General features: G+C 36.6%; 1 protein-coding gene across 2 annotated transcripts in view; it reads right to left on the bottom strand.

The window, feature by feature from the left end:
• The window catches only part of Dnajc1 (DnaJ heat shock protein family (Hsp40) member C1), a 194,350-nt gene that overhangs the window by 1,410 nt on the left and 179,613 nt on the right, over window positions 1-13,327 (bottom strand). For both annotated transcript variants that reach the window (XM_047520377.1, XM_047520378.1), the window contains 2 exons: window positions 7,094-7,142; window positions 1,082-1,506 (listed from right to left, as the gene is read on the bottom strand). In XM_047520377.1, the coding sequence (XP_047376333.1) occupies window positions 1,082-1,506; window positions 7,094-7,142 (474 nt within the window). The remainder of the gene's footprint in view (window positions 1-1,081; window positions 1,507-7,093; window positions 7,143-13,327) is intronic.

The following is a 13,327-nucleotide window of genomic DNA, read 5'->3' as shown; positions in this document are numbered from 1 at the left end:
ACTCTCAACTTCATCATCTCAAAGTAGGTGATAGATAACTAGACCTGTGCACTCAGGGACGTGCATGGCCACAAGCTAGATTTTTCCAACATAGAATTTCAATTAAAAAAAAATAAGAATGTAAATGAGCATCAGTGTGCCCAGAGGCTACTGGGTGATAGGCACAGAAGGCACTAGAGATTGGTTCTTTTGATTTCTCAGCGTTCCTGATGCCTCAGACTGTGAGCACCCCAGGAGATATGTGTGTAGGGAAAGGGTATGTTGAAGAGATCACACCCTGAAGCTCTACAGCTCCAAACTGTCAGATCCCACAGCAGGGAGACCACCAAGCCTGGGGCAGGGGCTGTCTGTCTGTAGGAGACACCCCTTCTCTTCTGAGTTTTTATTTGAGAATGACTTGCAGGTACACTTTAGCAAATACTAAGAGCTGTAAACAGAAAAGAAGTCAATTATAAACAGCGCAGGTTACAGAGGGCAAGTCAAGGCTTAGATGTCAGTTCTGCACTGACCCACCTGGGTGAGCACTGCCTCAGAGCCCGGGGGTGGCCAGGTGCTACAACCATCACAGAACCGAGGGTTACCTTGATAATAGCAAGGTAGTTCTGCCCCATGTGTCCCTTCGGTCTCTAACCTTTTACAGGGCAAAAGCAAAGAGGATCCTGTGATTTTATGAACCATCCTACTCCCAACCATGACCCTTGGCCTCGGCTGCTGCTTCTGTGGTGAGCATGCTACTCGCCAGCCCATGCTTCCTTCAAATGCCTGACTGAGTAGAGCAAATTCTCAAGGAAGTTCGCAGGTTCTAGAGGTAAAGTGTACGTTCCAAAATGGAATCTTCTTTGAGAAAAACCAGCTGGTATGTATAATGACTAAATTTTAGCATCTTGACCTCATGTACACCTACTAACCAAATGCCCAGAATCATATGCTAAGGAAAAAATATACTGGAAGATAACGGTAAACCCGAGAGCAGGCAGCTGATGATAGATACGTATCAGATGAATGAAGTAGGTACGTGAAGGCAGCCACGTCGGTGGGATTCTATGTTGGCACACAGGCACCTTCCTCCCCACTCACTCACCTTACTCTTAGCTGGGACACATTTGGCTATTTTGTCCCAGCGGTCAGAGGCTCCCTTTGGGTATTGCTGTAATGCCATTTCCAGAAGCTTCTGCTGATTCTGAGTCCATGGCTCCTCTGCAGCACGAATTCTCTCTTTCTTCTGGCTCTCCTCATCACTGGATTCATTTTGTTCTGATATATCAAAGTCTTTCTGCCTCTTTCCTCTAAATTTCTCCTCTGGCTCAACCTTTGTTACCGCTGCAAGCAACCTGACCGGTTTCCTTCTCCGAGGCCGGATTTCAGGGTCTGCCTCCTGCTCCTCCTCCTCCACTACCCTTTCTGCATCTTCTCGCTGGGTGATGATGTCGTCTGGCAAGGCCACAGTCATCTTGATGGGCCTGGAATTGTGAACTGTCGATCTGAGTTCAGAGAGTCTGACCATTCCTAGGAAAAAAGGCCACACCACACAATGGATAAGGCGAAGTAGAGCCAGGCCACGGTGGAACAGGAGCTGTCTCCCACACACCAGGCAGTGTGCTGCACATTCTGCACACCTCATTTTTTCATACTAATCTAGAAAAACAGATATCGTTAGCTTAATTTTACAGGTGAGGAAAATCTCAGAAAGCAGAGGAGGTGGGATTTGAACCTACTTTTATCTGATTCCAACTCTCTCCTTATCTTTGCTCTGAGGGATAATAGATATATAAAGAGTTAGGTCATGACCAAACAACACAAGGATCTCTCTGAGAAGGGACAACCTGATATTTATCAGGTAAGGAAGGACATTCTTTACAATCCAGAGTTTCATTATATTTATTAGCATAACTAAAACAAATCAGGCAAGACTTATCCGATGCTGTCTCTGGCATGCATCTGAGTAAATTAGTCTAGTAGCTATTAGAAGAATTCTTAAACATGGAAAGAAGATTTTTATTACAAAGTTAACTCACAAAGGAAGAAATGCAAATAGTTAATAAATGTTACAGATGTGCAAATTGAAGCAACACGTTATCATCTTTCAATTATCAAGTTGGCAAAGCTGGGAAAGTATGACAGTGTTTAGTACTGGTAAAGATGCAGGGAAATGGGTGCATCGTGCGCTGGCACAGGGAGCAAAAGACCGGTCTATCCCTGGGCCGTCTAGTAGACCATTCTGTGTGGCTGTGAGACACTTGATATGCTAGTGAGGAACTGTGACTTTACTTGATGCTGGGGAGTGGCAATGTGGCTTAGGGGTAGATTGCGTGCACAGCATGTGAGAGGCCCTGGGCTCAATCCCCAGCACCACAAAAAATAAGCAAACTTTACTTAATTCAAATTAATTTAAACTTTAATTTCAAATAGCTCTAAGTGGCTAGTGGTTATAATATCAGACAGTGAGGGTGTAACCTTTCTGGAGGACAATTTGTCAAATGTAGGTAAACCTTGAAATATATTTACTTGTGACTATTTTAGTGAGAGGTGGTGCTCCTGAGGAAATAATTATCTACCATACAGAAGATCTAGCTACTAAAAGGCAGTATTTTACTTATTTTATTTTTTGAAGTGATGGTTTCCTTCTATTTGTTTTGTTAGCTAGTTTTAAAATAAAAGGAAATTCTGTATGTAATAGAAAAATTCAAACAGTATAAGCAGAAATACAATGAAACACTCTCTGTCTGGGTTCCTAGGTCCTTCTTCCAAGGCAGTAATGGATGGGGTGAGAGACAGTGTACGTGTGTTGAGTGTATAAATGTCTAGAAATAAACCAGTGAAGCACACACTGCATATCTGTCTTTGCCTCCCCTTTTTAATGTTTGTGGCAGTACACTCTTTGGAGACTATTCTGTATCAGCTCATGTACAGTCACATCATTTTTAGTGGCTATGAGTGGATATGTCATGATTTACTTACATAATTCCTTACAGATGGATATTTAGGTTGGTCCCAGTCTGGTGTTTATTGCTACAAACAAGCAGCAGTTTATAAGCATGTTCTCCATACTTTCTGATCATGTGTTCCATCAGTAAAACATTTTGAATATACAGTTCTAACACATATTTATTTATTCATAAATTATATTAATATATTACTAATGTTAACAACGAAGCACACCCACAAAAGTAAAATCAATTTAAAGATAAAAATGAGAAGCAGTTATCTAAAAATTTTTTAAATGCTATATGAAGTAAATTTTATTACTTGTCAAGAATTATCTGACACTGGACATGGTGGTGCACACTTGTAATACAGTGATTTGGAGGCTGACGCAAGGGGATAGAAGGTAGAAGGTCATGGGCTCAGCAGCTTTGCCAGAACCTATCTCAAAATAAAAGTAAAAAGGGTTGGGAATGTGGCATAGTGGTAAAGTATTCTTGGATTCAATCACCAATAACTAACTAACTAACTGAATAAATAAATAAAATTTAAACATTTAAAAAAATACATATATTTTCCGTACTGGAAATTGAGCCCAGAGGCATTTTACCACTGAGCTACATCCCCTATCTTTTTTTTATTTTGTTTTGTTTTGTTGGCATTGGGGATTGAAGCCAGGGTGCTTTACCACTGAACCACATCCCCACTCATTTTTATTTTTCATTTTAAGACAGGGTCTTATTAAGATGCTTAGGGTCTTGCTAAGTGGCTGAGGCTGGCCTCAAACTTGCAATCCTCCTGAGTTGAGTCGCTGGGGTTACAGGTGTGGGCCTGTGCCTGGCTCTAAAAATACTAAGTGAAACAAAACATTATCACAAAAATATCATTAATATTAAAAACAAAGAGACTAAAAGTTGTTTAATACTGGGAAAAATACTAAATCGGCGGGTTAGTTCCAAATTCTGTTTATTTTGATGTCTGATTTTTAATGATCACCATACATCATACATATATTCAGTGTATGCAGTGTAGCATACTATTGGCTATTCTTAGTAGACTTTCATATTCATTTTTGAAATCCAAATTATAGGGATTTTCACAGAAATCTTCCCTAAATGGAAGGTGTTACACACTTATATTTTAATAAATGAACTTTGAAGAATTTACAGGTTAAAATCCTACTTTGAACATTTTTATTAATTTATTATTATTACTACTACTTTTTAGACAGGGCTCACTAAGTTGATGAGGCTGGCCTTGAACTTGAGATCTTCCAGGCCTTAGCCACCTGAGGGATTGGGATTATAGGTGTGTGCCACCATGCCAGTCAACATTTTTTAAACTGTAAAAATGAGAGTTTTCATAGTCACAAAATTTTGGCCACAAAAAAACTGATATTAAAGCAACTATTTTCAAACATCTGTTTTTTGTTTTCACGGCACTGGGAATTTTATTATCTGACACCAAATTTAGATTTTTTTAAATGAAAAAACTGTGAAATTTATCTTTTTAAAACACTTTGTTAAAATATTAGGAAGATTCTGTGTAATATGAAATAATCACATGGTTTCTCTTTATCTTATTAAAAAGGGTCACTGTGATTCTAGGGCTATCCATAAATCCACTTGACCAGATATTTTCTTGCAATATTTTGAAAGTGAAAGAATGAGTGCTAAGACTACCCCCAACCTACCTGTTAGCACTGTGGAATTTCCACTCTTCTTTTAGGAAATCTCAGTACCACTTTATAATGGACACAGTAAGAGTGTTGCCTTACATATATTAAATATGAGAAAGCTTAATTCCTTTCTGTTTTAACATAAAAATAAAAATAGGTAGAAGCTGGGTGTGGGGGCACACACCTGTAATCCCAGAACCTGGGAAGCTGAGGCAGGATTGCAAGTTCAAGGCCAGTCTCAGAAATTTAACAAGACCCTGTCTCAAAATGAAAAAACAAAAAAGGAATGGGTATGTTAACTCCTTGGTATAGTATCCTAGGTTCAATCCCCAATACCCACTCCCCCCAAAAAACTGGTAAAAATCTTAATGTAGTCTTCCTATACTCCAAAGGATCATTTTTCCTATGTACATTGAAGATAACTTTATAACTTTATTTCACTTCATAAAAATTAAAATTAAAAAAAAAAAAAGGAAAGTCAGGCATGGTAGTATGCACCTGCAATCCAAGATACTTGGAAAGCTGAGGCAGAAGGATTGCTTGAAACCAAGAGTTTGAACCTGGGCAACAGGCTCTTCACAAGAGAGTAAAGAACCAAAATGTCCAACAACAGGAACTTGTTAAATAAACTACGATGTATATGGGGCTGGGGTTGTAACTCAGTAATAGAGTGCTTGCCTAGCATGTGTGAGGCACTGGGTTTGATCCTCAGCACCATGTAAAAAAATAAAGTATTATGTCCATCTACAACTAAAAAAATTTCAAAAAAATATGATGCATCTATATTATGGACTACTCTGTAGTCATTAAAATGATGATATATAAATATGGCATATGGAGTGAAAAAAACACAAAGTCATGTGTTATGGTCACATTCTTATAAAATATTATATAAAATTCTGAAGAAATAACATTAATGGGTAGGTTACATGTAATTTTATTTTCTTCCTTTTGTTTATCTTTATTTTCTTTAGTTTCTATTAAGGGGCATTTCTTTCCATGTGCACAATAGTGACCCTAATAAGGAAAGACCAAATACTTGAATTGACTGTGTTTCTCACCTATAGCAGATGGTTATTTCTACCTTGTGGCCTGTTAGCCAGCTTTATATCTCTACACTTTTCTACCTCAAAGTCTTTGAAAAGCATTCACAAAATCTAAGGAAATAATTTCAGACTTTTTTACTATCTCAGAAAGCACAGTTTTATGGGGAAATCTTTAAAATAGTGAACGAAATCAAAAGAAACATTTTAATTTCAAAATTCTTTGGATTTTTTTTGGGGGGGGGGCAGTGGATTGAACCCAGGCTTAACCACTAAGCCACATCCCTAGCACCCCATTTTTAAATAATGTTATTGTATTTTTTACACCTTTATTGGCTTTGAACTCACAATCCTTCTGCCTCAGCCTCCCAAGTCCTTGGAATTACAGGCATGGGCCATCATGCCTGGTTTTAATTCTTTGGATATTCAAAGGCTTTTAATAATAAAGTAAGAGTTTAGTGAATATACTTGTGATCAAGAACTAGTTACGGTATTTTAGAGAGCTGAAGGATACTTGAATATGGCCAAATACCACATAGGTTTTACTTTTTTTCCTCTCCAATTGAGAGTCACACAAGAGATCTAATCTCTTCACAAAGCTGCCTCTGGTGTCACTGACAGTAAAGGGCGAACATACTCTTCTCTCAAACACAGGCGTGTCACCTCAGAGCTTCTTTAAATGTTCAACTACATATTTCCTGTTGTCTTCATAACACTTCTTGCCCCTCCGGCAGTGATCTAGGAAGACCTGTGTGTTTCTTACTCTAAGCTGCAGTGCTTTTCAAGAACACATTGGTGGAGACCATCTTGCAGGCAAACTGCTCTCAAACAGCATCCAGTGCCTAGCTCTACCTCCAGGTCCAGACCAATAACTTCACCGGTAGAAAAGCACCTGGACATGTCCTTTTTCCTGGAGAGCGCCACATGGAATCCTTTCTGGGGGTGATCTCGAGATCTCAGGGTTTGCTAATCCCTGGCTTGTCTATATTACTCTTTCTAGAATGTGTATTTTAGGTAGGCTGGAAGATTTAGGAGGGACCTTCTTCCTGGTTCTAAGCTGAGTATAGAGAGTCTAATAAAATTCCAGTTAATCTTGGAGGACACAGATTTTGAGAAACATAAATTCTCACGAAAGCTGTTTGTCCATATGAAGGGTAATGCTGGTGTATGTGGTGGTGGATAGTGTGCAGAAGTGTGTGTGGTAAATTTGTGTAACTGGCTCTACTGTGTTGCCTTCCCACAGACACTAGAGAAGAACAAGATTTGTGTAATTCTGTAAACATATTAAATATATCTTCTTAGCACCAACTGTATATACAGGGCAGGATTGACTCATTAGTGCCTGCAATTCAATTGTTTTTAGAATTAAGACTGATAAGAGTTCACTGGGCAAAACTATCTTATTTTGAAGAAACCACTCTGTTGAGATAAGGTGGGTGCCATAACTCACCTGGAGAGCAGGTAACTGAATCCTTCAGTTGCTTGGCTTTGGTTGTCACCTGTTTCAAAAACAAGAAAAGCAAAAAAAACTTTACTTTCCATGTGCCTTGCAGGTTGAGTGACTGATTTCATGTCAGGTTCATGTGAACAACCAGGGTTCATTGTATCTTAGTCTTACAAGACACTAAGCCATCAGACCAATGCACTTATTTAACCAACAAGGAAACTGAGGCCCAGAGAAATTAAATATCCATCTATTCAGCAGAATAAAAAACAGAACAAGAACTCAAAATCACCTCACTACCTCTGAGTGACAGTCCCATTATACTAGGCAGCCTCTTAAAACCTGCTACTTTTGTAGCATCCCTAGCATCTACTAGGGAGGCTAAGGCAGGAAGACTTTCAGTTTGAAGCCAGCCTTGGTAATTTAGTAAACTGTGTTTCAAAATAAAAATAAAAGGACTGAAGATGTGTCTCAGTGGTAAAGTCTTTGAAAGGCACTCACAAAATCTTTGGAGACAATTTCAGACTTTCTATTATCTCAGAAAGCACAGTTTTATGGGGGAAATGTTTAAAATAGTGAATGAAATCAAAAGAAACATTTTAATTTCAAAATTCTACAACTGAGTCATTTTCATCTCTTCCTTTCTTTCTTTCCTTTTTTTTTTTTTTTAAAGACTACAGTAATCATCATTTATGCTAATGATGTCACAGTATAAAATTTTATGTATCCTAGAAAGAAACCCTAAGATTATGTAACTTTTAACAGTGTCACTAGTGGAAGAATCTTTTGGTGGCGTGGGGCAGTTGGACTCCAAAATCATGATTCATTTACATATGAGTGTGGATTCATAAAAGTAGTTTTATTTAGTGGTAATTCTTTTCGACTTTATTTTTAAACAAATGGTACCATATTGTATGTTTCAGTCTCTAGTTTGCATTTTCCATTTAACAATGTCTTGGAGATCTATCCACACATACATTTCCCTTTTCAAAGAGAAAATTTACAGAGCGTATGATTTTACATGTACAATTCAGTGAGTTTCTTTAAAAAATAGATTTAAGTCAATAACTTCCCAAATTGTAGAACATTCTTATTACTCCAGAAAGTCCTCTTTCTACTCTGCCATGGACAACTGCTGCTCTGATTTCTATATTTTTAAAAAATGGGGTCAAAATTAAAAATGTTTAAATGAAGTTGTTTGCCTCAATGCATCTCTAACAAGATATCTTTTCTCAATTTAAAATATTGACTTTATTAAATTTATATTCTATTGTATACATGAACTATTTCTGTAAGGTTTTCTATTCCATTAATCCACAAATATTCTTGAACCAACATATTTCACTGCATTAATAAAATTTGAAAATAAAACTGCAGAAAGTATGATTGTTAGGAGCTTCAAGTTAGGTAGACTGGTAATCAAACTTGGTTCCACTTCTTATCAGCTGGGAAACCTTGAGCAATATTCTCTTTTTGTCACAAGTAGTCCCTCTCTAATATGTGGGTAATATTCCTAATACCACTTGCCTCTTATGGATGTCTCAAATTGAAACAAACTCTTTGCATGATACCTGGCAGATGTTAAAGGCTCAGTAAATACCCCTATTATAATTGAAGTAAATCACTTGTTTTCCATTCATACAAAGGGCAGAAATAGAGAAAACATTTAATGTTGCTTAGAAATACTCATTTCATTCCCAAACTTCTCTCTCTGCAGATAACCTTGCTTCCTCTTTAGTAGAAACAAATTGAAGTTATTCAACATGAGGGTCCTCGACTTCCAAATTTTCCAATTCAAAATTTGAACTGTACTACCACATATCCTTCCCTCCTTTCAGTCCAAATTAAAGAAAAAAATTATCTTCCTTCCTCTTGAGCTAAAGCTGTCACTTGAATCCTCACAAAACTATGCCCCATAAATTAAATTTCCTTTGCTTTTATCTTCACCTTCTGGTCTATCAGTTACATCCCATAAACCTCCAAACTTGACTTAAATGGGCTGTGCTCTAAAACAATGTTCCCTTGATATTATTTTAATCTATTCCACTTGGCTTTCATGGGAGAATCTCCTAGTTCTTTGTCTCTCTCTCTCTGAATGTTCCATCACGGGCTCCTCTTCCATACTCCTGCTCTTGCCATTTTATAGTTCTGCCCATTTTCTCCTTTATTGTCTCATTCTATCTATTCAACAATATCTTTAAAAACAAATTATTAACCTTTGTCTCTAGTCCTGTCCACTACCTTGGAATGCCAATCTCTCAGGAATTAACAACATAACATGGATCATTGGATCTGAAAAGAACCTATGTACCAGGCTGTGTTCTAAATAAGACAGGCATGTGTGTGTGTATATATACCCATTGTTCACAGCAGCCATATTAGGTAGGTATAAAATTCTTATCCCCATTGTACAAAATCTGAGGCTTAAAGAAAATAAATAATGTCTAAGGTTGAACCTAGGGATGCAGAGATCTAAAATCTTTGGTCTCATTCACTATAACATATCACCTTTTGAAAAAAAGCTCTCATTTATAGACAAACAGGTCAAGTACTCTTTCTCTTCTACTAAATGGCTTCCCTCTAACTGCCATTAGATTTCTTATAGATCTATTAGCTCCTTAGAGTAAACAAAACCCAAACTAAACTCATCAACTTCTCTTCCAAAACAAGTTCTACGCTTCTCCTCTTTTTCTTAAAAGTATTGTCACTCCATTCACATAAGACCAAATGCTGAATCAATTTTTAGATTTCTTCTCCATCCATAACCCATTGCCAAGTTCTTCGCAGTATCCGTCTTACCAAGTCCCTCCTTCCTCCTGTACTGGTCCCACCACCTGAATCAGTCTGCATTAGGCCAATCACTGATTATATAAGTGTTCAATTCTGAGCCTAACTTGCAAGGGATTTCACACTCTGACTCTATTCTCTTTCCTATTTGTATGTTTCAGTTCAGGAGAACCAATTAATGCTGCCCCATATGTCAGGAATCCTCAGGGCACTGTCCTCTACTTTTGTCCATCATTGACATGTTCTGAAATGTCTTCCTTCTTTCATCAAAGCTCTCCATAAGCATGTGCCTTCAAATATGCCTTTCTTCTTGAGCAGTTCTCTGATGTCCACTATCACGACATCAGCTCTTATCACAATTAATCCTTGTTCTCCCAATTTTTTTTTTTTTTGGGCTGGCGTTGTGGCTCAGTGGTAGAGCGCTTGCCTAGCACTGTGAGGCACTGGGTACAATCCTCAGCACCACATAGAAATAAATAAATAAATAAACAAATAAAGGTACTGGGTTCATCTACAACTAAACAAATATTAAAAAAAAAAATTTTTTTTTTTGTCTATGTTTTTGACCAGGGATTGAACCCATAGGTGCTTTATCATTGAGCCACATCCCCAGTCCTTTTACTTTTTATTTTGAGACAGGATCTTACTAAGTTGTTTAGGGTCTTGCCTAGATGTTGAGACTGGCCTTGAACTTGTGATCCTCCTGCCTTGGCCTGTTGAATCACTACAATTCCACGAGTGTGACATCATGCCTAATAAGATTTAATTTTTTTAAATGTTATCATACAAAACATTGCCTTTTTTCTTTTTTGTTGTATAGTTCTATGAATTTTAACCCATTTTAGATTCATGTAACTATAAGAATGTACAGAATGTGGAATAATTTTTTTCTTGCATCTTGTTTTCTTAACAAATATTTTTGAGATTATTCCAAAATATTACACAAAGCTCTCCCATTTAAAAAAAAACATTTCTTTATTAAGATATAATTCATATATCATATGGTTTTCTCACTTAAAGTATACAATACAATAGTTTTTAGTATATTTACAAATGTGTTGAATCAATTACTGAACATTTTTATCACAAAAAGAAACCCTACCCTTTAGCTATGCATCCCCATCCCTTAACCCAACCCATTCCCCACCAAGCACTAATCAAACATTAAGCTACTGTCTCTATAGATTTCTCTATTCTGGAATTTCATATGAATGGAATCATATAATATTGGGCTTTTTGTACTGGGTTCTTTTACTTTCCTGTAATGTTTTCAAGATTCACTAAAGTTGTGCTAAGTAATAGTATTTTCTTTTTTTTTTCCTGCTGAATAATATTCTATTGTACAGATATGCCACATTTTGTCTACCCATTCATCAGTTAATAGACATTTATGTTGTTTCTATCCTTTGGCTATTATGAATAATGCAGCTCTCAAGAGGTATGTGCCACTGTACCTGGCCATGTTGGATTTTTATTGGTCATGTGTGTATTTTCACTGGAGGAACATCTATTCATCTCCTGTATCCACTGTTTATTTAGGTTATTTGTTATTGAATTCTTAGTTTTTTCTATGTATTCTGAGTACATGTATTTTATCAGATATAACATGCATGAGTACATTCTCTTTTTACTATCTTTGTGGTTTTTTTGGGGGGGTACTGGGGGTTGAAGCTAGGGATGCTTTACCACTGAGCTACATCCCTAGCCCTTTTTTATTTTGAGACAGGGTCTTATTAAATTGCTGAGGCTGGCCTTGAATTTGGGATCCTTCTGCTTTAGCCTCCCAAGTTGCTTGGATTACGAGTGTGTACCACTGTGCCCAGCTTTTCTTTTTACTTCCTTGATGGTGTCATTTGAGGCATGAAAGTTTTAAATTTTGATGTGGTCTGAATGTATTTACTTTTTAATTTTTAATAAAAGCCTTCTAATTCCTGAACATGGAATATTTTCCATTTACTTCAATCTTTAATTTCTTTTACAATGTTTTGTAGTTTTCAGAAGTAAGGTTTTCCACTTTGCTTGTTAAATTTATCCCTATTTTGTTTAATTTTTTTTAATGCTACCAAGAATGAAATTTCATTTTCAGGCTGTCCACTGCAAGTTTATAAAAATAAAACTGATTTTGGTATGTATGTAGCAAAATCTGATATCTGATATGTATCCTGTAACCAAACTAAACTGGTTTCTTAGTTTCAATGGTTATTTAGTGGATTCATTATGGTTTTTTACATATCGAACCATGTCATCTGTAAATAGAGATTGTTTTACTTCTTCTTTTCCAATTTTATTTTTCTTGTATGACTGTGCCAGCCAGGACCTCCAGTACAAAAAATGTTGAAAAGAAGCAGAAGAGACATCCGTGTTTTGTTCCTGCTAATGGCAGCAAAGCATCGTCTTTCACCGGTAAGCATGGCATGAGCCGTAGGGTTTTAGCAAACGCTCTTTATCTGGTTAAGACACTTCCCTTTTATTCCTTTTGTTGAATGTTTTTATTCTGCCCACAAGCTGCATTTTGTCAAATGTATCTATTAAGACGATCATGTGGTACCGCTTTTTATTCTCCTGACACGAGGTATTTACATTAGATTTTCAGATGGTGAACCTACCTTGATCCCACTTGATCATGATAAAGAATTCTTTTTATGAATTGCTGTATTCAGTTCGCTGGTATTTTGTGGAGGGACTTTTGCATCTGTATTCCAAATTGCATCACATTTTCCCCCTCTTTTTATCTGGTCTTGAATTAAAGTATCACAAAATGAAGTGAGGAGTAGTCGTCATCCCTCTTTTATTTTTTTAAGAGTTGTGAAATAAAGATTTTTTTGTTTTGTTTTGCGGTGCTGGAAATACAACCCAGGTCTCATTGCACATTAGGCAACTATGGTTTTAAGTTTTTAAATGTTTGGAAGAATTCAGGGGTGAAGTCATTTGGCCTGGGCCTTTCCCTGTGTATAGGATTTTGATTACTGATTCAACCTTTCACTTTTTATAGATCTATTTCTTCTATCAATTTTTTCTTGATTTCAGTTTTAGCAGTTTGTGTTTTTCTAGGAATTTGTTCATTTCATCTATATTAGAAAAATTAGACATCTAATTTTTTGGCATGCATTTATTCATAAGAGTATTCCTTTAAAATCCTTTTTATTTCTGTAAGGTTGGTAGAAATGTCTCTTTTCTCATTCGTCTCCAGCAATTTAAATCTCTTTTTTTCTTGACTCATCTTACTAATTGTATGTGAATTCTCTTGATAATTTGAATGAGTCAGCTTTTTATTTCATTGATTTTTCTCTAATGCCTTACTTTTCTCAAGGTCATTAATTTCTTTTTCTGTCTTTCTTTCTTATTTTATATTTTATTTTTGATACTGGTCCTGGGGATTGAACCCTCAGGTGTTTTACCACTGTGTTACATCCCCAACGCTTTTCATTTTTTACTTTGAGTTAGAGTATTGCT

The sequence above is a fragment of the Sciurus carolinensis genome, chromosome 12 (assembly GCF_902686445.1).
Source record: "Sciurus carolinensis chromosome 12, mSciCar1.2, whole genome shotgun sequence".
NCBI classification, from domain to species: domain Eukaryota; kingdom Metazoa; phylum Chordata; class Mammalia; order Rodentia; family Sciuridae; genus Sciurus; species Sciurus carolinensis.
Note: the sequence above shows the minus strand (reverse complement) of the source record. Positions and strands in the feature narration are given on the sequence as shown.